Source organism: Sminthopsis crassicaudata, chromosome 1 (genome assembly GCF_048593235.1).
Source record: "Sminthopsis crassicaudata isolate SCR6 chromosome 1, ASM4859323v1, whole genome shotgun sequence".
In the NCBI taxonomy this organism is placed as follows: Eukaryota; Metazoa; Chordata; class Mammalia; order Dasyuromorphia; family Dasyuridae; genus Sminthopsis; species Sminthopsis crassicaudata.
In genome coordinates this window covers 378,628,857-378,655,582 of record NC_133617.1, presented here as the reverse complement: position 1 = coordinate 378,655,582, position 26,726 = coordinate 378,628,857, and the positions used below count along the sequence as shown (strand labels likewise).

General features: G+C 32.2%; 2 protein-coding genes across 4 annotated transcripts in view; one reads left to right on the top strand and one right to left on the bottom strand.

Annotated features, from left to right (window-relative positions):
• Positions 1-17,509, top strand: part of STARD6 (StAR related lipid transfer domain containing 6) — a 42,617-nt gene extending 25,108 nt beyond the window's left edge. For all 3 annotated transcript variants that reach the window (XM_074279395.1, XM_074279396.1, XM_074279397.1), the window contains 4 exons: positions 4,663-4,789; positions 5,975-6,092; positions 9,705-9,798; positions 11,774-17,509. In XM_074279395.1, coding sequence (XP_074135496.1) covers positions 4,663-4,789; positions 5,975-6,092; positions 9,705-9,798; positions 11,774-11,972 — 538 coding nt within the window. In that variant the 3' untranslated portion in view covers positions 11,973-17,509. The remainder of the gene's footprint in view (positions 1-4,662; positions 4,790-5,974; positions 6,093-9,704; positions 9,799-11,773) is intronic.
• Positions 17,510-17,589: 80 nt separating this feature from the next.
• The window catches only part of POLI (DNA polymerase iota), a 32,967-nt gene continuing 23,830 nt past the window's right edge, over positions 17,590-26,726 (bottom strand). Inside the window, 5 exon segments of the mRNA XM_074279387.1 lie at positions 17,590-18,709; positions 20,307-20,422; positions 20,425-20,511; positions 22,175-22,305; positions 25,425-25,516. Coding sequence (XP_074135488.1) covers positions 17,888-18,709; positions 20,307-20,422; positions 20,425-20,511; positions 22,175-22,305; positions 25,425-25,516 — 1,248 coding nt within the window. The 3' untranslated portion in view covers positions 17,590-17,887.

The following is a 26,726-nucleotide window of genomic DNA, read 5'->3' as shown; positions in this document are numbered from 1 at the left end:
GGTTCTTTTTTCTTTGCCCGATCATTTTTTAAGTGAGAATTGTTAGTATAAGCACCTCTCATCTTGGGATGAAGGAGGATGGGTGCTTCTATCTTCACTACAGCTCTTCCCTTTGACATAGGTCCCCAAACCAAGAGCTCCACCCTCCAGCAGGTGTCCACAGCCAGCAGCATCCCTGTCCCACTACTTCTACACTCATCAGTGTTCTGGTTCCTTCTCACCCAAAGCTGCATCTCTGCAGCACAGCTGAAACTGGCATTCCTAATCAACTGAGGTTCACTCACTCTTCCCAGACTGGGACTCCCAACTCCACATGCAGTACAGGAGGTGAAAGTTCCCGTGGTCCCTGCTGAGATTTCAGCCAAACCCAGCTTGTTCCAGGGTTCCCCACTTGGTGTTTCTAAAGAGCTAGCCTGAAGATCTCTGCACTTCCAAGCCTGGGGTCTTTCTTCAGGTCTTCTGAAATTGTACCAGGAGGACCCTTGTGCTGCTCCATGTCTTCTAGATTTTTCACCAGTCTATGCTTGCCCTTATGGGCAAATTTGTTTTGTTTGTGGGGGAAATCTGGAGAGCTTGAAATTTACTAACCTACTCCAACATCTTCCCAGAATCCTCCGTCCCCCACTTCCTCACCTCCTCAAATCACCCCCTCCCCATTAAAAAGCCTTTTCACAAACATTATCAATACATCTAGAAGAAAGAAAACTTATTCTGAGAAAAATTTTTACATCAAGCATTTCTGATGATAGTTTGATATTTAAGAAATGGGATTTAAATGAACATGAGATTAAGAGCTATTACAACCTCAAAAGAAGAAATGCAACAACCATGTAAAAATGCATCAAATGACCTAATCTTGAGTAAAATACAAATTAAAAAAAAACTTTGAGGTATAATCCCCACAGTCCTCAATTTGATAATGTTGATAAAGGATAAAAATAATCAGTTCTGGAGCTAGAAAACAATCTAGAATTATTTGAGAAAAGCTAGTACATTGTATGTATATTTTGACCCATCAATCCTACTTTGGAGATATACCTTAGCAGGTTAATAACTGAAAAAAAGTACCATACATATCAGGATGCTTAGAGAAGCACTTTTTGTAGTAGCAAAAAACTGAAAATGAAATGCCCAGAGATTATGAAATTGCTGAACAAATTGTGGTATATGAACATAAGATTCTATTATATCATAAGCAGCAGAAAACATGAATTATTTCAAACAAAACACTAGAAGATTTTTAAAAAACTGCTATAGGACCAAATGAACAAAAAAAAGGTAGATAATATAAACAGTGACTACAAATAATGTAAATAAACAGCACACTAAAAAGCAGAACAGAAATTAGATAGTTAGGTATGGTGGTTTACCCTTTAAATTCCTGATACTGAGGAAGACATGAGCTAGATAGTGGGTCTTTTGAGCTTGGTAGTTTTAAGCTGCAGAAGGCTAAACTGATCTGTTGACTGTATTAAGTCTGGCTCCTGATTGACTCCTAAGGAGAGAGATTGGCCCATGTTGGAAATGAAATACTTTGAGGCAGATAAAAATTAGGAGTGATTATAAAAGGCTGTTCTAGGAAATCATGTAAGCAAGTCTATATAAATATTGTAAAAAATTCGTTAAACTTCCTCTCAAAAAAGACTGTCTAAAAAAGATATAAAGGAATCCTTAGTTGAAACAGACTATTACTCATGGTAAAGGGCCAAAATAGTAAGCATTCCACATATTGCCAATAAATGAACATTGCCTGCAAATAATTTTGCAACTGTCTTTACACTTCTCTCATTCCAGATATATAACACCATGTGTTAACTAAAGACATTCTGCATGCTGGTTAGCATAAAATTGTGTAAAATTTAAATAGATACAACTTGTAAATGCTTCTGAAATGACAAATCTCATCTTGAGGACCTTCAAATGAGTAAAGGTATATTGTAGGAAACATTCTTAGTTACATTTTTAGGTGGTCACTCTCTTCAGATGTGGGAAATGTGGGGATTTTTTTTTTCACTTTTGATTATAGGCTATCCCATAAAACACAGGATCTTATTTAGGGAAGGAAGGGAACATTGAAATCATTTAGTTGAACTATCATCTTATAGGTCAAGATATTGAAGTCTAGAGATGATAAGTAATTTGTACAAGACCATGACAACACAGAGAGAATTTCAGTTGGTACAGACTCTATCCAAATCCAGTGATCTTTCCATGCTATTTTGATTAGAACCTGGTAGAAACAATAGTAGTATCGAACTCAATACATACACTCAAACACAGTTTATGTTGAAATCCTTGAGATTCATATTGAATTCTCAACAGAATCCAAACTGTTTGCAGACACATGGAAGTCAACATTCACAAAGAAATTTGGCAATGAGATGCAATGTCTCTGAAATGTTTTGCTGCCAGCTTGAAAATGCTGTTCCATAATATTGACTTGAAAACTCAGAATCAGGATTAATGAAAATACTTCCATTTGTCTATTGAGTATGATGGTTTTGTGGCACATGCCATCCTGATGCTTCACAAAAGTGTCAATAATTTCTAGGGTTTGTGGAGGCTGGCCTAGAGGTGAACCTTAATACATTTGGCTATAAGTGTACATTGATCACAAAGCATGGTACATGACTTGCTGTTTGAGAAAGTACAGCAATTTACCTAACTCAGATCAACATTAAGAGCTTGTACAGAGAACAGACCAGAAGAAGCAGTCAGTTATAATGGTTTTGGCCAAAATTTTATAATGTTGCCATGAAAATCATGACAGAAATGTTCCATTCTGTAGTGCTGCTCAAAATAAGCTACAAATTAAATGCTAATCCATAATAAAGTAAAAAAAATCATAAATTTGCCATCAACCAGATACAATGAAAAGAACAAAGTATGGAATCTTTCACATAATCATATGGCAAATGTATTTTTGCATCCATAGCCAAGAGAATAGGGGAATATGGAACGGAAATATATACTTATGAACCAAGCACTGTGCTAAACACTTTACAGATACTTTGATGCTTATAACAGTCCTAAGAGATGGATGATATTATCTGCATTTTACAATTGAGAACCAAGCCAAGCAGGATTAAGTGACCTGCCCAGAGTCACACAGCTAATAAATGTCTGAGGCTAGATTTGAACTTCAGTCTTCATGACTCCATATCTATTCCTCTATTCATTGTGCCATCTAGCTGCCTCAGATGTGATGGTTCGTATTTGTATGTTTTATAAAGTATTTTCTTCACAGAAAACCTATAAAATAGAAAAAACATTATTCTCATTTTTCAGATAAAACAAAAAAGACCCAAAGAAGTTACCTGACTAAATCACTTATGTAGTAAATGGCAGAACAGAAAATTGAATCTATCTTCAAACTCCAGTCCAGTACTCTTTTCACAATACCATATGACCTCTCTAATACCAGAGACAGTTTGAAGTGAGCCATGTAACCAGAATAGCAGACAATACATCCACCATCCAACTTTTAGACTGAATTGCCTAAGACCACAAAGAGCTAAGAATAAAGTTGAAAATTCACTAGGATGAGCTATTGGCTAAATTGCTTGGACAGAGATGAAAATTTCAAAGAAAGCATAAGTTCGGGAATATTTACTTGTTTGATTATGAATCCAAATGATTGAATGTACCTAACTGGTCATTGTAACAAGACTTCGGTGAATCAAAGCATCACTATCCCTATTTTTGAGTTGAATAAACTGAGCATCAGAGATTAAATGATTTGCATGCACAAGGTCAGATAGCTAATAAGAACCAGGATTTGGACTGCCACATTCAGTGTTTCTACAATACCATTGTATCACTTTTATTTAAGGAAACATTAAAGAAGGAACTCAAAAAAAGGAAAGTTTTTCTACATTCTTCTCCTCACATGCACTGTGAGTGCACATGGACTATTTTTAATAAATGGGTTACTACAATTTGGTCAGTATTTTCTCAGACTTTCTTCTAAGGATCTCTAACTTATAAGCATGATCACATTTTCCTTACAACATCCCTGTTATAGATGGGTAACTGGAGCCTCCATATTGGATAATTTGGTTTCTAATTCAGTACAAATGCTTTTTAGTTTATTTTTTTTTCCACAAGGCAACTAAGGTTGTGTCTTGCCAGGGATCACACACAGCTAATGCAAATGATTTTTCCACTTAAAACACATTGCATACTTTTAATTATTAGGGCCATAAGCTATGCTCTATATGCATGTCTTCCACTGATGTGTTTATATCTTCAGAAAAATAAAATGATTAAAAGTGGGCTTGAATAATTTTGATATATTCTAAGTAAATTGAAAATGGATTTCAATTAAAATGGTCTATTCAAATTGATCTGTTATCTCACTGATTTGGGAGCTTTCTCCTTTGATGCAGATAAACCATACAAATTGAAAACATTTCTTTTAAAAAGGTAGCTGTAGACACTCATTGGTATAATAATTCCATAGAGAATGTACTTTAAAATAATTAACATTTTTGTAAAGAAAACCAAAATAAATTGCCTTTTGTGTATGTTTGCTAAATGTGTTTGTCACAACAATCCTTTTTTCATTGTTTTCATTGTTTTTGAAATTTAGTAAAGTTGATTCCATAGCTTTCAACCATAGCTTTGTTAACTTTTAAGTGTTATTTTCTTTAACAATTTTAGATACCGGGCAGAAGGAATAATACCAGAGACTCCAGCTAAACTCATTCAGTTTATGTATCTTCCTGAATACAGAAGCAAATGGGATAGATCATTACATACATACAGAATATTACATAGGATTGATTCGGTAATTTATTATTTAATGTACAACTTTTACTGCATACTTTAAATGTTTTTTGGATTGCCTGACAAACACTGAGAGATTTGGCTTTATTTTGAACTTGACTTCATTATGGCACATATACTATTTAAAGAATTCAAACTGATATTTTTCATATAAAAAAGCCATTTTTTTGGTAACACTTCTTGATCCCCAACACTAAATAACAGTATATTGCTAATAAGACCAAGATCAGTGATTCTATTTCTAAGGTCATTTAGATTTTTCATTCTCTAGCTTTCTTAGCCCTCAACCTTGCCCAACCATTTTACAAGTGTACCTTTTATCACAAGAAAAATGTTAAGTGAGAATCAATACAAATTCACTACAACTTTTTCCAAAATTATACACAGCATGTTTCCTTCTGATGGTGAGTCAATGGAATCATCACTACACATAAAAATGTATTGCCAGATAGCAATGAATACTCATTTATTATGAGTAGTGAAAAAAAGGAGTATTATCTGAAAAGGAATAGAAGGAGGAGACAGAAATAGGAGAGAAGGAAAGGTTTAAGAGTAGAAAGCAGGACAGATAAGGACAAAACATCATGGAGTAAGAAATGGTAGCAAGAGAAAAATAGGGTGATAACAAAGTCAGGCAATGGGTTTATGATCATAGAGATGGGAAAAGTGACACTGAACTTTAAAGGAAGATACTATTTACCTTTAACTGCTAATTAAGGTAGCTATATAAATAATCCGTGGTGCCTGTATTAAGAGGAATACAAGGAGAATCTTGATGGCAATTCCTATTGGCAAATGGCTGTGGTCTTTTAATCCAGTGATATAGCCATAGGAAACAGAAATAACATTGTTAAATGTGGGTGGTATCAAAAAGAATTTTTGGAAGTCCAGAAAATTGTTCACAATATTTGCAAACTGTTTCCAAAACACATTTTCACTTCTTTGACCCTCTATATCTCACATTTCTCTGACCCCAAGGGTCCTTCCTGTGTGCAGGAAGAGAATGTGATTCTGTATTTTTATGATTATAGAAATAAAATCTATTTGACAAGTGTGCTATATGATTTGGTAATTTTCTATGCAATTCACAAGTTATATTTTTCTTTCAAATAAAAATTTTGGAGAATAATTTCGAAAAAACAATAATTTTTACAATAACTGCAATTTTTATCTATTTTTCTTACAGGATACATTTATATTACACACCATCACTAATAGTTTTGCCATGGGCTCAATTGCCCCCAGAGATTTTGTTGACTTAGTACACATCAAGTGCTATGAAGGGGATAAAGTGATTGTCAGTTGTAAGTTGAAACATTTTGGTCATAATTTGGTATAGATTGTCATTTATTGATTTTTCTTTTTATTTGCTCTACCAAAAATAATTATGTCCTCAAACATTTGTTTTTGGCTTTTATTTCCTAATAATATACAGACTATTGAAATAATTTCATTGATCTCCTTTCATCCAGCTACTCTCCTTTCCAATGTATCCTATATACAATTGTTAAAATCTTTGCAACGTATGGCTCTCAGTATCACTCCCTTGCTCACAAAACTTCAACAGTTCCCCACTTATTTCTAGGTTGAAATACACATTGGCCACACATTTAAGACCTTCACTATCCAGCTCTATTCTATCTTTCCAGTCTTCACATAATTTTTCTGTGCATTTGACACTCCTGTCAAATTGTGCACACTAGCTATTTTCCAAAATCAGTATTCCAGAAGAGATAGCCTCCCTCAAGTTTATCTCCAAAAGTTTAACTTTGGAAAGTTTACTGCAACTATCTTTAGAAACATTGCAGAGCTAACTGCTCTTGAAATTCCTTCTACTTATCCATAGATTCAAATTAGGTCCTTCAGCTAAAGACCTTTCATGATCTTACTGTATGGCTTTCTTTCTACTTCTGAGCCTGATTCTGTATGAGATTTGGCCAGCTCCTATAATTTTTCCACTCATCCTTCCCCTCCCTTTCATCAGCTGAATTACAAACAGGCACTAGGGCCAATACATTTTTTATATTTTATATTCATATCTTTCAACTTTACAGCTTTTCATCACCTCCATAGAATGGTTTTTATAAATTCCTGGTTTCACTGTATTTAGGAAGTATTTAGTATATGCATGTGTTGTACGTGATAACTTTTTTGTTTTCAACAGTATTTTTTCCAAATATATACAAAGACAGCCTTCAACGTTTAGTTCTATAAGATGCTGCTTTCCAAATTTTTCTTCTGCCCCCATGACAGCAAGAAATATAATACGTTAAATGTACATTTCTTCTAAACATGTGGGGAGAAAATATTTGTCAAATTACACAAGAAAAATCAAACCAAAAGGGAAAACACCATGAGAAAGGGGAAAAAAAAGATGAAAATACTAGACTTCAAATCTATTATTTTCCATAGTTCTCTCTGAATGTGGAGAATACTTTCCAAGTCTATTGCATTTGCCATGAATCACTGTATTGCAAAGAACCAAGTCTCTGATATTAATTTCCCCTTTCCCTCCTCCCCCAAAAATCTAGCCTCAGCACCATTCAATACTAATACTACCTCATTTATGTAGTACTTTTAAGGTTTTCAAAATACTTTCATATCACTTTTGTGAATTGGATAGTATATTATCTCCATTTTACAGATAAGGGAACTGAAGCTAATCAGTGGAGTACTTTATCCATCCTTTTAAAGTGGCAGAGATGAGCCCCAGGTCATCTGGTCAATTTGGCCCATTACATCATGGACACATTTGTCTTTCTAGTATAAGTGGATCCAAATGATAGCAGCAGACAGAGCTTAGTTGCTGTGCTATGTAAGAGGAGAAAGGGAATAGAGAGACCTTAAGCAGATTAAGGAAGAGGGGCATTGCATGTAACTAATTTAATTGGACATATAAGACCTAGCCAGTGATTCCTAGTACTACTTGCCACATGTACCAAAACACAACACGTGTGCTGCACTTGAACATAAAGTACTTCACTTGATTGCCACACTAAATGCAATCTGAAATTTTAAATATAAATCACATTTTTGCTATTTGTATCCTATTTTAAAATAGGGGAAAGTAGTATTTCAAATATGCCTGCCATCAGTCCTTTGGGAAGCATACTCTTCTGTAATGAAAATAATTGCCCTTCATTGTTTTAAGATTCCTCATTTTTCTATGCTGGTCTTCTTTAAAACCACTCCTACGATAGTGGGTTTATTCTTGAGTTAGCTGCCTGTTAATCTAAAGCTATATAAACAGGCTTTATTCTCTCATATTTAAGTTTTAGTAACAATTTTTATTGAAATTCAACCTTTAAGCTAAAAGAATACCAAAGTTAACACAGTCTAGAAAATTTATATACCTTATATTTGTATAGCATTTTATGTTTTTATCTCATCTGATTTTTGTAACTACCGTGTGAGGTGGGGATTACTGGTATTTTCAATTTTACTTGCAAAACTAACTCAAAAATTAATAAATCATCTAACCATTTTTTAGGTTTTCAATATGTCTATTGGAAGAGATATCTTTTATTTTTTAGCTTGTATCTAGGAAGATGCCAGTGTATCTTCTATCACAATTGTGACACGAAGTGGGAAGGAGCCTAATGCTTAACAGCAGGAACTGTCTTTTTTTCATTTAGTGCTCTGCAAAATGTTTAGCACACACTAAGGGTATAATAATGCTTTCCCATTCATTCATTCCCATTACAATTACTTTAACATCTAGGAATAGTCAGTTTGTCTGGAGCTTAAGATACTTTTTTTTTTCCTTCTCTGATATTTTTATTGAATAATCAAAGGCAACCTATCCTTTATGGAATGTATCACATAAAACCTATGCTTTTAAGATAAAGCAAGAAAAAAATAAATTCAGAGACCAGAATCAGATTGAGAGGTAGAGGAGACCTTAGAGGAACCCAGGCCATCCCATTTACAAAAAAAGGACACTGAAGCCCAGAAATTAAATGACTTGTCCTAGATCATAAAACTAGTATAACTTTAAACATAGAAATATTTTAAAGCTCTTTTGGTATTAACAAAAAAGAACATTCTCAATCTTACATACATCCACCTACTGATTTTTTTTTTAAATTCTGAACCTGACCAACACTAAATTAGGTGAACATTTCCATACATAGAGTAGAATAGGAAAAAACACTCATTTTACATAGGACTTCAGATCTATGTTACAGGTATCTTTTCTTTTAAAATAATTTTTATTAGATATTTTATGTATATTATAGAATACTATCTTCAAAGTTATCTTGCTTGTTTATATCTCCTAATGGCCTTTGTTCTATTTATTGATTTTTTTGAAATAAGGAGATACATTTTTACTGAAATTCTGAGTTGATACAATACAACCAAGATGCGAAACACTCAACCTCACTTCAATAGTAGGCCCAGAGTAACAGAATAAAAACCTGTAATCATTCATTTAACAAACATTTACAATGTAAATCACCAGAAGATTTATAAAGCATAAATAAGATAATTTCTGCCCTATGGAGTTCAGGATATGAAAATCTTTAGAATGGGCAGAGTGAAGTACCAAACTTAATGATTCTTCTATAACTTTATTAATTTGTCTAAGAATCACCTAAAAAACTTTGATATTAGGTCAACCATCTGATCTTTGTTCCTAGGGATACAAAAATGAAAAACCATTTATTATCCTTAAAGATCCATATAAAACAAACTCAGATCTTAATAACAGTTAATTAAAGGCAGTTTGAGACACCAGAGCATATATAATTTTGTATATTCCTAAAGATGAAAGCTGACAAAAATTAAGTAAAACAATGTTTCATATGTATTTTCTTTAGAGAATATATTGCTGTATCATATTTTATTATAAATTATATTTGGCATGTTTGTGGAAAAGTTTTCATTAAAATGCATTTCTTTTTTAAACTACTTAGCTGTTAGTGTGGAATATCCACAATGTCCTCCAACTTCCAGTTATATCCGTGGTTATAACAATCCTTGTGGCTACGTATGTTCACCACTGCCAGAGTAAGTAACTGACATGCACATTAAAAAAATGTTCACTTTATATAATACAAAATACAGATAATCTTCGATAAAGAAACAAAATGTATTCTAGTAAGATTTGTTGTGAAATTCTACTTAATCCTGTCATGCCCATTAACTTCTATTATAGAGAGATGTACTTTATTTGGGGAAAAACATTCTAGGTTTAAAGTCATTCTTAAACATAAGCAGATGAGCAAATTACAAAGTTTTCTATTCACAAAACTATTACCCTACTAGCCTATAATTGATGATTTGCATTTCTATACAAGATTCATTCCTTTGTATCATCCCAATATTTTTTTTTAAGCCAAATAGCCATGGATAACTAATGCATTAAGTCTTAAGAATTAACACCTCACCATTAATGAATTTATCAAATCACTTCCATCTAACAGCTAACTGGGGGCAACTCCCTGCAGAAGCAAGCATGTAATGGATGAGCTTGATAGGAGAAATGGGAGAGGGCCAGACCCTGGATCAAAGCAATCCTCAGGTAAAGTAGGCCTGAGTAGGATATGATAGTGATCTAGGAAGCAGGAGGATAACATGAAGAAACTGGGTACCCAGAAAAAGGCAAAATGTTTACCTGTTTTAAGAGTTTTGTTCAAGTTTATACAAACCTGCCTGAATATACTATCTCAGAAATGCAATTTAAAAAATATTTAACAGAAAAACCTCAAAAAATTTAAAAACACAGTACCTAGAAATATTACTAATATTACTCTTCTCAAATTAGTTGCAGAAAAAAATATTTGAAAGTTCTGTACTAGAAAAACTGGCAATATAATCTTCACAGAAAACTTTCTTAAAGTTGATATATTTCATTTATTGAGTGCTAGGAAGTTAATTTCTATTAAGTAAGAATATAACTATATAAAAACTACTCAATTACTTTTTAATATAAATCTTTTGATTTAACCATCAACTTTTTTTTGTTTATTTTTTGCAAACAAAAATGTCTTAAAATACAGCAAAATTTAAAAAAGGAATAGGTTTGCTTGCAATGAAGGACTTAGATAATACCTTGCAAGGACAACTTTTAAGGCAAAATAAAAGTTGAATTAGAAAAACATTTTTTTGCATTTTCTGCTCTTAATTAGCTCTGCTGATTATTTACACCAATTGAAATGATCACAGATTTAAATAGATAATTGTCAGATATCCTGGATCTCTTAACTACCAGAAAAGAATAAGAATTAAGGCATCATCAACAGTTGATGATTGGGTGACATGGGGCCAACATTAACCAGTCCTTTGCTAGATTTCTCTATGTCCAAGACCCATTTGCAGCACTGGCTTTCCATGTGAGGCATGGCTACTTCATATGACCTTGATACGTTTGTATGTCGCTTTGTTGGCAATCCCAAGTTGGGGCTCATTATGGCTATTTGCAGCAGCTATTAACTTTCTCCCAAATAGATTTGTCTTCTTGATTATATAAACCACCATTTTGTACATGATCAGCTTATCTATGAGGGGAGACCTTTACTGAAAAGCTTTGCACTATCAATTTTATGCATCCCTAAACATCCCTTCTAAGTAAGTCCTTATTGTTATGGTAGAGAGAAAGAAAGCCTCCCTGGCCTAAACAGACAAGAGAGAAAATAATTTGATATTTTTTAATATTTAGGGCTTTCCAGTGTATTCATTTTATCCACATAGCAAGAAATTCTATAGGCGGGGAACAGGAATGCTTTAAAAATAGTTCTCTAAACCACATAAGAAATAGGGGCTACAGATTTAGTACCACAGATTTTCTAAGTTATACACACTCCAAATAATAAGTAAATTGTACTCTTAAGCAAGAAATGTTTAGTTTTTACAAGTAGAATAGAATTACAAAATAAAAATCATAGCAATAACAATTTTGATTATATATTTAAGCATGTTCAAAATAAACAAGATTATGTAAATCCAAGAATGTTTTTTATTGCTTTTCTTCTCTTGTCTGCAGGAATCCTGGCTACTCCAAATTGGTGATGTATGTACAACCAGAACTGAGAGGAAATTTATCCCGTGCTGTGGTTGAGGCAACAATGCCCACCAACTTACTGAATTTGATCCATGATGCAAAAGATGGAATAAAGGCACAAAAGGCTCATTCAGCACATGCATCCCCAAAAGGCCATTCATCATCACTACATAAGAAATGAGTTGATTCTATGGCTCCCGAATCATGTCCTTTCTTCAATCCTCTTCTAACAGTCAATGTGGAATATATACATGCCATTATCTTATGTTAGTATTCTCATGTACATTTGCAGGGGTTCTTACTAAGAACTGTTATATAAGGAACAACATTAAATATAGCTTTTATCTCATAAACAACATTAATTATCAAAAGCATCACTTGTACCTTGCTTTTTTCTGAGAAATATTACTGAATAAAATTACAATCAAGCAAACAAACGCAGCATAGTGAGCACTCAACATAAAGCTAAAAGAATACTTTTTTCATTCACTTTACTGGCTGTTTAAATTTGATGTTATATAATAAGACCATAAATAATGAAAAAATTCAACTTATATATCAAATAAAATGTCTAACATTTAAAACTGGATTGACAAATCCACAAAACTATAAGTCTATCACACAATGCATAGCATTTCTATTTAAACAATTTTTATATATTAGCTTGCATGTTGCACACTTCAAAGATGTTTTTCTGCACTAGCAATTTAGCTATTCAGAATTCCTGATCCTTATAAATCACTGATTTCTCCTAAACCACTATTTCTATTTTTCCTTCAAAAAAGATGATCAGAATATGTTAAGTATGGAAAGGCCAAAGTATCGGGATGGAAACACAGTTCCCAAGGAAAGTCACTTTCAGCTACTCTGATGGCTTTCCATTAGATATAGGAATATTCCTATGTCTTTTTTTAGGAAGAAAAGTAAAGAAGGCAACATTCATAGGAGAAAATATCACTTTTGAAACCACTGTGACCTAAGAGCAGAAGTCAACTAAAGGGAGAATCTAACTCCTACTCCCTTAATTCTAGTCCTTCTTCCTGATAGTTGCTAGATTCTTTGTTTTCTTTGGTCAAAATATTCAGAAGATAGTTTTAATAAAGTAGTTATTAAAGTTACAGCTTAGTTATTCTAAGCTGTAGCTTAGAATGTTTTTATCGTATCAGCTTTAATTGAATTCTAAATGGCACCTTTCCCAAGAAAAAAATTTTATAGATCCTTGTAATTCTTTCATGTAATATAGAGGTATAAATATCCCCATTTTGCCAGTAGAGTATGAGTGAAGATGGTAAATTAAGTGACTTGTCTTCTATGTAATAGAAGAGGTTTAAGGTAAAAGATTAGACTATTTTTTCTTACTCTGACCTCTCATTCCATTTTTCTTATAAAGTTCTTCAATTAAGATTAAAACTTTCCCAGACCGCTAGGACTTATATTGCTAACCATAAGAAAGTTGTGTATCAATTTTAAAAGATGGGTAATACAAGAAACCAAGAAATAAATAAAGGAATGATTTTGTGTTTACTATGATCTCCTATAACGATTCTAAATTTAATAGTCTTTATTAATTTTGGAGAGTTACACTATATAATTTTTCTGATATTTGAGAACTGTACACTACTGTGCCTTAATACTTTTGAAATTTCAACAAAATTTTGACAAAACAAAAAAAATATTTTCTTAGATTTTTCACAATTACCCATTAATAATTAGTATTAGAATACTAGCCTACTGCCCTATAGAGGTTTGTGATATGATTAAACCTACAACAAGAGTCTTAAAGATTGCCTCTTTGTAATCCTTTAGACTAAACTGTTCAAGGTTCTTAATAAAGATACTAGAACAGCTTGTGATTCCTCTTCCAGTGGATTAAGGCAAACAAAAGTTAAATGACTTGCCTCGGGTCTCACTGCTTACACGCAGGTCTTCTAGTCTTCAGGTCCATTTCTCTATCCATTAAAGCATCTAATTGTCCCCAATAAATTGCTTATATTTCAAATTTTTTTTTTCTCATTTTCCTTATCTTTCATTACTAGTACTATAGAAAGTTTTTGGTAATTTTTTAAAAAAAATAAAGTCTAGCTTATTTTGATTAGGTCAGCTACAAATGGAAGTTTTTGTAGGATTTTAGTTATTATGTGAACTTAAAACCCCTTACTTTTGATTTTAAAAAAAAGCTTTCAGTTCGATAGCTAAACATATTTTACAAAGTAATTAAATGTTCAACTCTTATAAAAGAATTTCAGTAATCATTTCAATTGGAATTTTGTATTTTCCTTTAGATGTTTTTAACTCATTATGCTTTTGAACTTCTGTCAAAAGTTCCAACAAATGGTATTCAGAAAATCATGAAAACAATGTTGAAATCCTCAAAATTGTCAAATATTTTATCTGTAACAATTTCATGTTTACATTCCTATTCAGACAATTTAATATGTAGCAAAAGGCATCATGATTATGCTAACTTAATGGGATGTGGCTATTAAAATTAACTTAATTTTTAGATTTAGAATAGACACTATTTCAATCTCTTATTATTAATAGACACAGTCAAAAGATAGGAATGAAAAAAGAACATACCAAAAACCTATGCAATTTGCTGTTAAGGAAAATAGGTAATAAGAAAATATAGATAATACATAGGTAATAACACAAGATTTTGAGATTTCCCAAGAAAAATGAGCTCTTGGACTTGTTAAATAGAAATATTTGTTAAAGAAAGGAAAAAAAACCTTATAAAGTGTTCCTGTGCCTTATGCATTTTTCAATAGGCAAAGGGCACTCATGGTAAAATTTCCTTTTAATAAGCATTCTATATAAATAATTATTGAGTAGGAAAACGAGAAGAAATTTAATATGTTCCTATTGTATATTACTCCAGGATAGTATAAAGGGTTATTTATAGAAAGGAGGATAGTAGTAAGCTGATATATTTTTGTGAATATTTTTAGCTTGCTCAGTTTGTTCCAATATTCAATAATATTACCTATAATTTTGTAATTCAGAAAATCTTTTGATTTATTTTAGAATAGAAATGGAATTTGATTTCTACTGCCATTCCCATACCACATTAAATATGGCAAAATTATTTTAAGATGAAGACCACAAAATATCATTCATCCTCCTCTAAAGATCTGGCTAGCAAATTCTTTTCAACTTTAGTCCTCCTCAGCAACTGAAAATAGATATTAAGCTCATTGCAAATGCCATAGGACTTAACCTGGCCAGATAAACATGATGTAGATTATTGTACTCCCTAGAAATTCACTTTTTGTTTCATGTATGATGGATCTCCTTGGGCTCCTCCTTGCTCACTACTAAAATTAAGAAAAGCCTTACAAAACAAAGGTGTACTCAATCATGTATTTCTCAAACATGGCTATCACCATGATTCTAAAAATGAAATTCAATGCCTGTGTATGTATATATACAAGAGTACCATCTGAACCAATGCTTCTCCCTCCATGTTCTGTAAAAAAAACAAGAGTTAAAACAGTTTGCATTAGTTCACTTTAAAAGTTAGAGTGTCTTACAACATAAGATCACCATACCTATACCCCTTGATCTTGCCACTGCTTCTCCTTTAGCATTTATGACATTAGTGAAAATTACCAAACTGTTGAATTCATTAATGAAATGTGGTACAGTGGGAAAAATATTGATCTTAACAGAGTACTTGTGTTTGAATCTTGGCTCTGGCACTCGCTGTGGCATGCTGAGTGACTTTTACCTCTATGCCTCATTTTTATAGTTTGAAAAATAAACATAATTTGTAATAGCTATGTTGCAGGTTGTGGGAAAAATAACTTTTACATTTTTTAAAAAATGAGCTATTATTGTCTTTCCTGCACTCAAAATCCTCATGGGATTTAGATCTGGGAAGAACCTCAAAAATCATCTGATCCAAAGTTCCCATTTCATAGGTAAGAATTATAGCCCAGAAAGGTTGTTATTGGTATGAAGTTACTGATTACTCAGTGGTTATGTATGTAGTGGATATGGTGTTCAAACCCATGTATTCAGACACATAATTCAATGTTGTTCCCAATCTACCACATTACCTCCTTAACCAGATGTGGTCTCTTTGAGAATATTTTGGGAAAAAAAGGGTATTAATCATAGAGAACACAAGCTCCCTAAGGGCAGTAACAGCATCATTTTATAATCTTTGTAACTTTAGTGCCTGGTATCATGCCTTTCATATAAAATGACTTTTAAGTTTATTGCACTGAACTGAAACTCATTTTGAGTATCAGCCATGAAAAAGGACAGTTGAGTAATGTGACTGATCAGAAATAAGATAGAAATTTCTCAGCCTAAAAATCATAATAATTTTGAGAAAAAGGATGTAAAAAAGCATAGATGCAAGAATTCTTATTTCCTCTAATCTTTTTTTAAGATTTTGTAAAACTATATTTAAAAGTTGTATGCATCCCTAAAAAGACTTGTTTTTTAAACTGTCATTGCCTATTATATGTCTCTTACTTTTCCACAGCTATTCCAAAGTCTTAATTCTATTCACCATGACATATGCTTGACTGACAATTGATAATGATTAGTCAAGTACATTTTATAATATAACTAAGAACTTAGGTCAATATACTTTAAATAGCTATGTTGTTAAATTCTGAAAGCAGCCAGTGATAGATTACTATGTCAAAAAATAAATTATCTGAGAGAAGTTATAAACTCTATCAATTTTTGATGAGTTTAGCCTTATAGACCTTTTGGAATTTGGAAAATTAAAAAATGTTTTAAATAAAGTACATCTATATAGCGCTCCAAATAGTTACAGGATCTTGATAAGCTTTTAACATTCCTGCTATAAAGTTCATTTTAGTTGCCTTCAAAACATTTGTGCTATAATCTTCTTTTGGGTTACAAAGAAGAAATGTTCTCAGTAACCACTGACTCCTTAAATTCTCTAAGGAGTCCAAAAACTAAGTTATGGAATTCTAAATAGAAGAAGGATATTAAAGAGTGTTTCTTGTACTCACTTGTATGCATATTGCTTTGTAAACATTCTCAAGTTTTTTCATGGCTATCGATTATTTCCATATAGATTGTAAATTCCTTAAGAGGGGTCAAGTTTGTTGATTCTTCTTTATCTCCTCCATATCCTTAAATACCAAATTGTTTCCTAACCATGTTCCAGGATATTCGGATGTGCTATGACACACTTATGTCACAAGCATAGAGTGTCCTTACTATGCCAATTTTTGACCTGGATGGGGAGGCTGGAGATGGTAATAACTGAGATGAAAATAACAATTTTCTCATATTTGATGGCAAGGAAGTTCCAGCTTCAAATATATATCAAAAGGTATAGCAATATATCTTTTCCCCCCAGTCCTGTGTAAAAATGGCAAGTTAAAATTTCCCTTACTTACCATTTGGGTCAAAACAAGGATTCTTATGACAACCCATTTTTTCCTATGGAGTCTTCACCTTCTGGCTCCCATCCACCCTACCCAGTACAGCCAATAAAAGCTTGTTGAATTGTTTGAATAGTGTTTGGATCCATCCATTAAACCTAAATATTTTGTTGCCAACTTACATTATGGAATACATGTTTGTTACTTGAGGCAAAGTCTATGTTTTTTTAATAAGTTATCTGGAACTAAAGTTTTTCATATTTTCATACCTCTCAGTGAGCTGAGGTTCTTGGGCTGCTTCAAATTTTAAAAAGGAAACATTTATTACTGTTCCTTAACTTCCTCAGCTCAGCATTATGTGAATATTTTAAATTTACATATGAATGCATACATTTCCCAAATTTATGGAATATGTACTAATGCTGACCATGATATTCTTTTTATTGAAAATCTTCAATATAAAATAGCTTTAAAAATGAGAGGAAGATAATATATTACATTATTACTTCTGATATAAACACTTTTATGCTTTATGTAAGTTTACCTCCTTTATGCTGTTTGTGTTTTATCTGTAATGTTTCATATTAGTCAGATTTCTACATTATTGAATACCTAATAAACAGTTTAATATCAAACACCTTAATAAGCTGTTAGACTGAGGGGAACATAATGTTGTTACTATTTGCTTGGCATATTTTTAGATTTTTTTTTCTCATCATGCTTATTCATGTACAGTTTGGAAAGAGGATCCTGTTCTTTTCCACTCAGCCAAAAGTTCTTTTTGAACATCTTCTGGTAATTCAAAAAAAACTGCAGGGTCAATGCCAGAAGGAAAAGTAATTTCCTCCTCTGCAGATTCTTGCTCTCTGTTTTCTGTAAGACTGAGATGCTGAGAAACTGAGCCTGTAAGCTGCTTATGGCTATCGGAGGTGTGATTTTTGGAAAATAGTTGCTGACTTTGTAAGTTTGGGAAAGAATGGAATATAGACACAGCAGGGTTTGTATTTGAAAAATGGAACCCTTGGGATTCTTTAGGTCCTTGACTCATTCTTTCATCTCTCAGCTCACTGTCTAAATAGTGAGGAGAATCCTTGCGGCTAAACAAGTAAGTGGAACCAGTGCTACTTAAACCTGATGTACCTGGTTCACTAGTAGATATAGAGGCTAATTGTTTGCTACTGGATAAATGATCTCTTGGATTTGAAACAATGTCATGCATTTGTTTTGAAGAAAAGAAAGATAACACCCCTTTAGAAGCATGTAATGGGCAACTCAAACTTCCCTTTCCTTGAATTTTTTCTCTAGTTTTGCCAGAAAGGATTTCTTCTTGAATATCTACTGGAAGCTGCTTAAAGACTTCATGGTCAATACCCTCAGGAAGTGAGTGAAATGGAAAATCATGAATTTCTTTTTCTTTAGTAAAATTTGTAGTATCTAATGGAGACTCTCCAGTTCTTATGCTTTCAATTCTTCCACTTGGTAGAAAATCCCAGTTTATTTCTTTGTCTTGTGAAAATTCTTCCATATGAGTATCTTTCATTTTCTAAAACACACAAAAATTTTAAAATATAATTATATGATCTCCTCGATAAACTGCCCATGACACATCCACATTCATGCTAGGATATTTCTGTTCATGTTAAAATATGAATATACATTATTCTAGATATAAATCTGGGATCATGCACTTTCCCCCAACAGGCTTCAAAACTTCATGTGGTTACTTTCAAGTGCTAAGTATGACTAAACCATGGCAATCTAGCTCTAACAATATATGGTTTGTTCCTTACTTCCTCTATGCCTCATGACTTATCCTTCCAGGTATATGAATCACTAGTAAGTTACAAAGTAAACATGACTGGTTAAAGACAAAATTTTAGAGCTGGAGGGAGCCTTAGAGATCACTAAGTCTAACCCCTTCATTTTAGAGATAAAAAACTTAGATCCAGGGGAAATTGATTTGTCCAACATAATTTTAAAGATAAGTCCTTTCATAGTGCAATAAGGACAGTTGTTTGAGAAAATTACTATTATGAAGAATAATAGAAACACTAGAGAAGAAAAACCATTACTATGATATTTATCAAACATTATTACAAATATATAAAAGATATTTTTTAAAATTTATATTCTATGTAACTTAAAGCTAAGAAGTTTTTTTAACATCTTGTCCTAAAAATGATATCTACATAATCTCACTGAATTTGTTGCCATCTCCAGCACCATAATAGCCTATAAGCAACTAGGTATTTTTGATATTAATATTTTAAAATTATGTGCCTACTTAAAACTTATAACTAGAATAGGCTCACCAAATTAATCAATCTTATTTAGTAAATCAGTCTTTAACATTCTAATTAAATATTTGTTTTCACTTTAAAACCACATTTCAAAATTACAAATTAGTATTTTAAAATAGTTCCAAGTAACATATTATAATGAACAATAATAAATCACTGCAAATTAAGAAGTGAATTGACAGCCTCATTTTACATGTGAATTATATAGTTGAAGACAGTATTTTTGTTAATCATTCCATTTTGGGTTGTCATAGTAAGGACTAACAAATTATTATTATTTTTAATCACTGAAAAATATCATTGACTTTTACCAGCTTTTACTATTGTCTATTTTTTACATAAATATCATTCAATAGTGGATCTATATAAATGCTACTATTAAGAGTTCATAAAATGCCAGGACGATAGATAAGTGAACTATGAAAAAACATTTGCTTTCTGCTAATATCAAATGGATGTTTATGGAAATGAAAATTGAAAGGTCTAGCTTTTAAGCTTGGTTTTATATTATTCAATACTGTCCATAACTTTATTCCTACTTTCAAAATTACCTAACTTTCTTTACTGTTATGCTATATGATGCACACCATTAAAGAAATCATCAGCTATTTTAATCAATGGTGCAAATGTTCCGTTTCTAGATTAGATGAATAGTTAATGTTAAAATTCATATACACAAGACTCTAGGATAATAGCATCTGGAAATATAAATGAATAAAAACATAACCCACAGAAAGCAGCACACAGCACCAGAGCTGGACTCTCATGAACTTAAATTGAAAACAATCTGAACAACCCAATTTGAACAACCCAATTTATTTCCCTGATCTCTGCACTTACATAAGAGCGCTTGCCAGAGTGTGAAGTTGTTGATGATGACGGTGTTAAATAGAATTCAATAGATCCTTTCTTAGAGGTAGGTAGTGATTTAAGATTGGAGAAGCACACACTTAGAAGGTAAGGTGAAATGGCATCTTCACGTTTACCATATTTCGAAATAGTTTCATAAGTATATCAACCATTGGAGTCATAACATCATAATTTCCTAAATGAATTATTTAAAAGAGGTAAGAAAAATAAATGCATTTGAATGAATTATTAGAACCAAGAGCTTAATTATGAATAGATTTAAAGTGTTGATAAAATCAAGAAAAAACCCTGAGATATCTCACTATTACATAGAAAGTAAAATGAATTACAGGTAGTATTTAATTCTAAAATTGCCAAGAGCTTCAACAAGTTTAAAGAAAAAAAGGATTTCTGATTGCTTTTAGAACAAGTTAAGATTACTAACTGTAACAGAAATTAGAAGCAGTACAGTGCCAAAGAATAAGCAATTCTGACCCCTTTGAATTAGGAAAGCCTTTTTAACTGCCTTGTGTTTGAGTTTCTTTATCTGAAAAGAGAAAATAATTAGTTTGACTTTTTTTAGTGAAAAATGGACTTCTGGCACAACCCCTACTATCCGATTTAGTCACCTTAGACTTTCTAAACCTCAGGTTCCTTCCCTGTAAGACAATGATAATTCCTGTGATGTCTGACTTACAGGGTTCTTGTGAGAGTCAATAGATATGATGCATATTATCAAAGAATTCTGCAAAACTGTGAAAATAATAGATAAATATCTCCTATTATCATCATTATTGATGGCGCAAAAGTGGCAGTCGCCTTATTCCTATAACAACTGTTTACCTTGACTTCATTCCACTTATTCCACTGCTATCTTTATATCGATCACTTTGGAAGCAAAATTAACTCATAGCCAAAAATGACAGTAGGGAACCTAATGAATAGGCTTATCATTAAGATACTTGGAAAAAGGTAAAAAGACTCCAAGGGATGATATGAAAAGCCTAAATTTAGAGCTTCCAGATAATTTTCATACATAATTTTACTGATTATTATAATAACTACAATTTCTGTTTGTATAGATTTAAGATTTACAAACTGCTTTGAAGTAGGTCTTACAAATATTATTATTCTGTCTTTCAAGTTAGAAAACTAAGGTTTGGGGCACTGAAGTTACTGACCTAGAGTCATGAAGCTTACTTATTGACAAAATTTGAACCCAGATCTCCTGACAGCAAGTCCAGTGCACTTTGCATCAGAGAATATTGCCTTTAACATTTGGCTTATTCTAAAGAATCCTAAAATGAAAATAAGTGTTTAAAGCTGCTTAGTTAGCCTACAAATTCTCCATATTTGAAAACAGTTTTCCTATACCCTGGCGTAGACTAGACTTGGACACTATCTATGACAGGGTAGCTCTACCCAAAATTCTTTGACACTCTGGAATTAGCTTCTTAAGACTTGATGTAACTAAGCAGTTACTGCTTGTAAATAGTTACTGCTAATGGAATATCCATGAGAGGAGAGGATGTAAAAAGTCCTTAACATTTTTCCTCCTTAATGTAAGATATTACTTTTTTTTTTTACTAATTTGTTTAAGAAAAATATTCTTTTAAAGATATTTCTTAACTATTATTTAAAGAAAAGGTGTTTTACATGTGTTTCTGGTTCAATTGTGGGACTACAAGGGAATAACAACAGCCTGTACTTCTGACATAGTTCTCATTATTTAATTGTTGTTAAAAATTCAAGTGACACTTTGTACAACCAAATTTCTCGATACAGCAAATTAAACCAAAGCAAAAGGCTATTCATGATAAGGAAAACAAATTGAAAAAGTCAATAAAATAAGCCCATACCTGTCCCTAACTTCTGAATTACATGAGATGGGATAGGACACTGACGGCTCTCACGGTTAAAATGTCTATCTGATGAAAACCGACGGATGATTAATCTTATTGTATGTGGCTTCCTTCCATCTTTACATACTCTGAAAATAAGGAACCATAATATTTAATAATTTCCAAATAAGATGTAGTAACACCTCACTTAACTTTGGAGGTCTCTTATCTATGAAACTGCAACTGTTACCAGGAAATTTAAAAGACCAAAAAGCAACAAAAATAATTATGATTAAGTCCATATACTTGTAAGATATCCTCTCGAGTTCTCACTATTTAGTCTTAATTTAAACACAATAATTCTAACAACCTTTTTATCTACTTTCCCTGGCCATATGAAATTATTACTGACATGCACTCTAAGAGACAAAAGAGAAAACAAATAAAGTTTTAAAAGAAGTTATACAAAAAAAGCATACTATTTTAGGGCCAATTAATCACTATGTAAATTGTAGCCAAAAATCAACTATTCAACCAAATTAAGCACTATCTTTCAGGGGAAAAGGATGGACATTCAACAAATTTCATTTATTTTCGATGAAAAGACCAAAGCTAAACAGAAAATCTGTTCTTCAACTACAGAACTCAAGAGAAGCATAAAAAGATAAAAAGGAAATTTTAAAAAATATTTTTTTAAGTTAAAAAGTTTACATCCCTGAATGGGAAGATGGTATGTTTAACTCTTGAGAACTGTATCTTTGTTAGGGATATACTTAGAAGGTTTTAAGTGTAGTTTGACTTTATTGTGATGATATAAAAAAAGAAATTAGGAATGAAAAAGGGATTGTACTAGAAGAAGAGGAAAGGGGAGATAAAATGGGGTAAATTACATCTCATGAAAAAGACAAAAAAAGACCTATTACAATTGAATGGAAAAAGGTAGGGGGATGAGCATTGTGTGAACCTTAATCTCATCAGTTTTAGCTCAAAGAGAGAATATCAGATTTAGTTTGATAAAGAAACTTGTCTCACCCTATAAGGAAGTAGGAGGGAAAATGAGAAAGGAAAAGGGGAGACTATTAGGAGGGAGAACAGAAATAGAAGAAGAAAAGGATAAGAAAGGGAAGAAAGGTTGTAAAAGGGGAGGGCTGTTTGAGGAAGGTGGTAGGCAGAAGCAAAACTCTGGGGAAAAGGGAAAGGAGGAAAGGAAAGAGAAAAGTATAACTTGGGGAAAATAAGATGGCAGGAAATACAGAGTTAGTAATTTTAACTGTGAATGTGAATTAGATGAATTTACCCATTAAACAGAAACAGAAACAGCAGACTAGATTACAAGCTAGAATCTTACAATATGTTGTTTATAAGAAACACATTTAAAGTAGAATGATACGTACAGAGTAAAAGTAAAAGGCTGGAGCTATGTTTCAGCTGAAGTAAAAAAAAAAAAAAAAAAAAAAAAAAAAAAAGCAGGGGTAGCCATCCTGATCTCAGATCAAGCAAAAGCAAAAACAGATCTAATTAAAAGAGATAAGGAATGGAATTACATCTTGCTAAAGAGTACCATAATGAAGTATGATAATATCAATACTAAACATATATATATATATATATATATATATATATATATATATATATATATATATATATATATACACTAAGTGGTATAGCATCCAAATTCCTAGTGGAAAAGTTAAAGAGTTCCAAGAAGAAATAGGCAGCAAAACTATACTAGTGGGGGATCTCAGAACTAGTAATATCAAACCACAAAATAAACAAGAAAGAAGTTAAAGAAGTAAACAGAATTTTAGAAAAGTTAGATATGATAGATCTTTGGAGAAAACTGAAGGGGGACAGAAAGGAATAAACTTTTTTTCTTGGTGGTACATGGAACCTACACAAAAATTGACCACGTATTAAGGCATAAAAACATCCAAATCAAATGAAGAAAGTCAGAAATAGTAAATGCATCTTTTTCAGATCATGCTGCAATAAAAATTACATGTAAAAAAGCCCTGGAGAAAAAAAAGACCAAAAATTAATTGGAAACTAAATAATCTAATTCTAAAGATGAGCAGTAAGGTGAAATGTCAAGGGGTTTAGAATAACCTTAGATTTGGATAAGATGATTTGCATGACCCAATTCCACAACAGCCTTTCCCAGGATAGGCTGAGTCAAACATTGGAGCTGGGTCATACTCATCTGTCCTCAACTGACTGTAGCACTCTAAACTGTATAATTATGCTGATCAGATGAGAACCTTGCTTCCAGTGGTGAGGAAAACTAGAGAAATTCAACTTTAGGGGCTCATAGGCAACTCTCAACTGTCTCTGTAATCACTGCCTCTCTGCCTTTACATACTAGTTTTTTTTTATTGTTGGATTCTCTCCTCAGTCCAAAAGTAGAATATCACCATAGTTTATACCCTATAATCCTGTAATACAGGAAATCCAATCAGGGAATTGGGGAATGGGGTGCAAAAGGAACAATGCTCTAGAGAATTTATTTAAGAAGATGTGGTAGCAAATGGATCAGAAGCTGAATTTACTTGCTAAGCCTATGGTGCCAGAAGAAACTCAAAATCAAATTTGCATTATTACATAATACTAGTCAAATTTTCATATAACTTTCTTTAGAGTTAGTCATACCTTTATAATGTTAACATCTGAGAAAAGGTAAGGAGGGACTATAAACTGAAAGAATAAGCTTCAAAGCATTGTATATTAATGTCTTTAATTCCTCTTTAATCTAAGAATGAATATGCTTCTTCCAAGAGAGATTTAGAAAAACACCCTGTAGATTACAGCAAGCTCAAAGACCAGACTTTCTAAATCTTGGTCCCTATGTCACCCTTTCTCTTTTCAGGAAGCAGAAGAAAATAGCAATACTTTCATTTCAGAGACAGGAAGGCATATCAATTGTTGCTGAAAAAAAACTCCATGTACTTTCTTATTGTCAAAGAGCAGATCAAAGTAATCTTCAGGAAAAGTAGAAAACTCAGTTCCTTTTAAGAGCCCTGGTGTAGATACTAAATTACTAAATTCTAATTGATAAAAGTAAAAAAAAAAAAGAAAAGAAAAGAAAAAGAAACCGCATAAAAATGGATATATCATTTCTCTTGTCATTGTATCATAAAATTCTACAGTTAATTTATCTTTTAATTTTTAGCCTTCAACTTAATCTACAACTTATAATAGGTAAGAATCAATTATCCTTTCAATGTACAATATATAGAATACAAACAAATAATTCATCTAGAAGGCAACTTACCTGTTCAAAAGTTTAGCAAGGAGTTCTTCAATTTTTTTTTTAGCTTCCACTTCTGATGAACACTTTTTAAAGGAATCTTCTTCACTAAAGGACTACAAAAATATACACAAATGTTAAAAAAAGATTATTTCATACCCTGATAAACAATTTCTACTCTTAGAGTATATGTCAAACTTCTAAATGTGTAAAATAAGAGATTGACTTAGATAGTCTAGCTCTAAATCTAGGATTCTATGCTTCTAAATAAGGGCACTTATATAAATTCTTTACTAATATCTATCACACATTATTTTATTTTTTTTTAAAGGAAACAATACATTTTAGAACAGTCATTATATGAAAAAACTTAAGAACAAATATAGTACTTTCTTTTCCTTACTTTTGTCTACTACTGCTCTCCCACTTCCAAACCTATATATTAAATTGTATGTGCCTGGGATTTTCTTAAACTTGTGACAAAATACTGTTCCTTAAATTCCCTAAGTATTTGCTCCATTCCAACCACCAATAATACAATTTAAATATTAATATTTGAACCTGCTTTATGAGACCACACTTAGGGAAAGATGTCTTTTAGCAAACACTGGGTGAGCATTGTTGAGGTGTTATGGAGAGTATTCTTAATCAGCTACAGGTTTGACTAAAGAATTTCTCAAGTATCACACATTATTTTTAAGTATTTAAGTATTTAGTTCCTTAGAGTTAGTTATATTTAGTTAATAGTGTCTTTTAACCCAATGAGTGTCCTTAATAGGAGTAATATTCTCTTATGGAAAGCATTCTGGAATTGTTAAAGAAGCTGTCTGATTTGATTCTGTGCTAGAATACTAGAATGTGCTAGTCTTTTTGAAGCTTCCTGGAATCCTGGGGCTCCAGTGACAACTGCAACCCTACTATGATTTCAGGAAAGCTCTACTTCAGTTTCAGTATAATGAGACTTATGACATCCTTTCCTTCTTGCCTCACACCAGGTTGCTAAGATAACTTGACTCAAAAAAGTATTTTATTAAGTGTTTACTAAATAAAAAGCTGAATATGATAGAGATGGAGGGCAATAAAATACAGTCCATAACCCCAAGAAGTCTAAAATCTAGCTACATAAATAATTGAGTAGCTGAGATTAAAGAGAATAAATAGCTACAAGAAAGTAAATATGGTAACACCAGAAAGATAGGGTGCAGGCATTTGGGGGAGGGGCTTGAAGTTTTAGGCAAAAAGGTATAGAATGTAATCCATGGGCAAAGTGAAACCACTGAAGGTTTTTGAGCAGTAATGATAATAATAGCCTTTACAATTTATGAA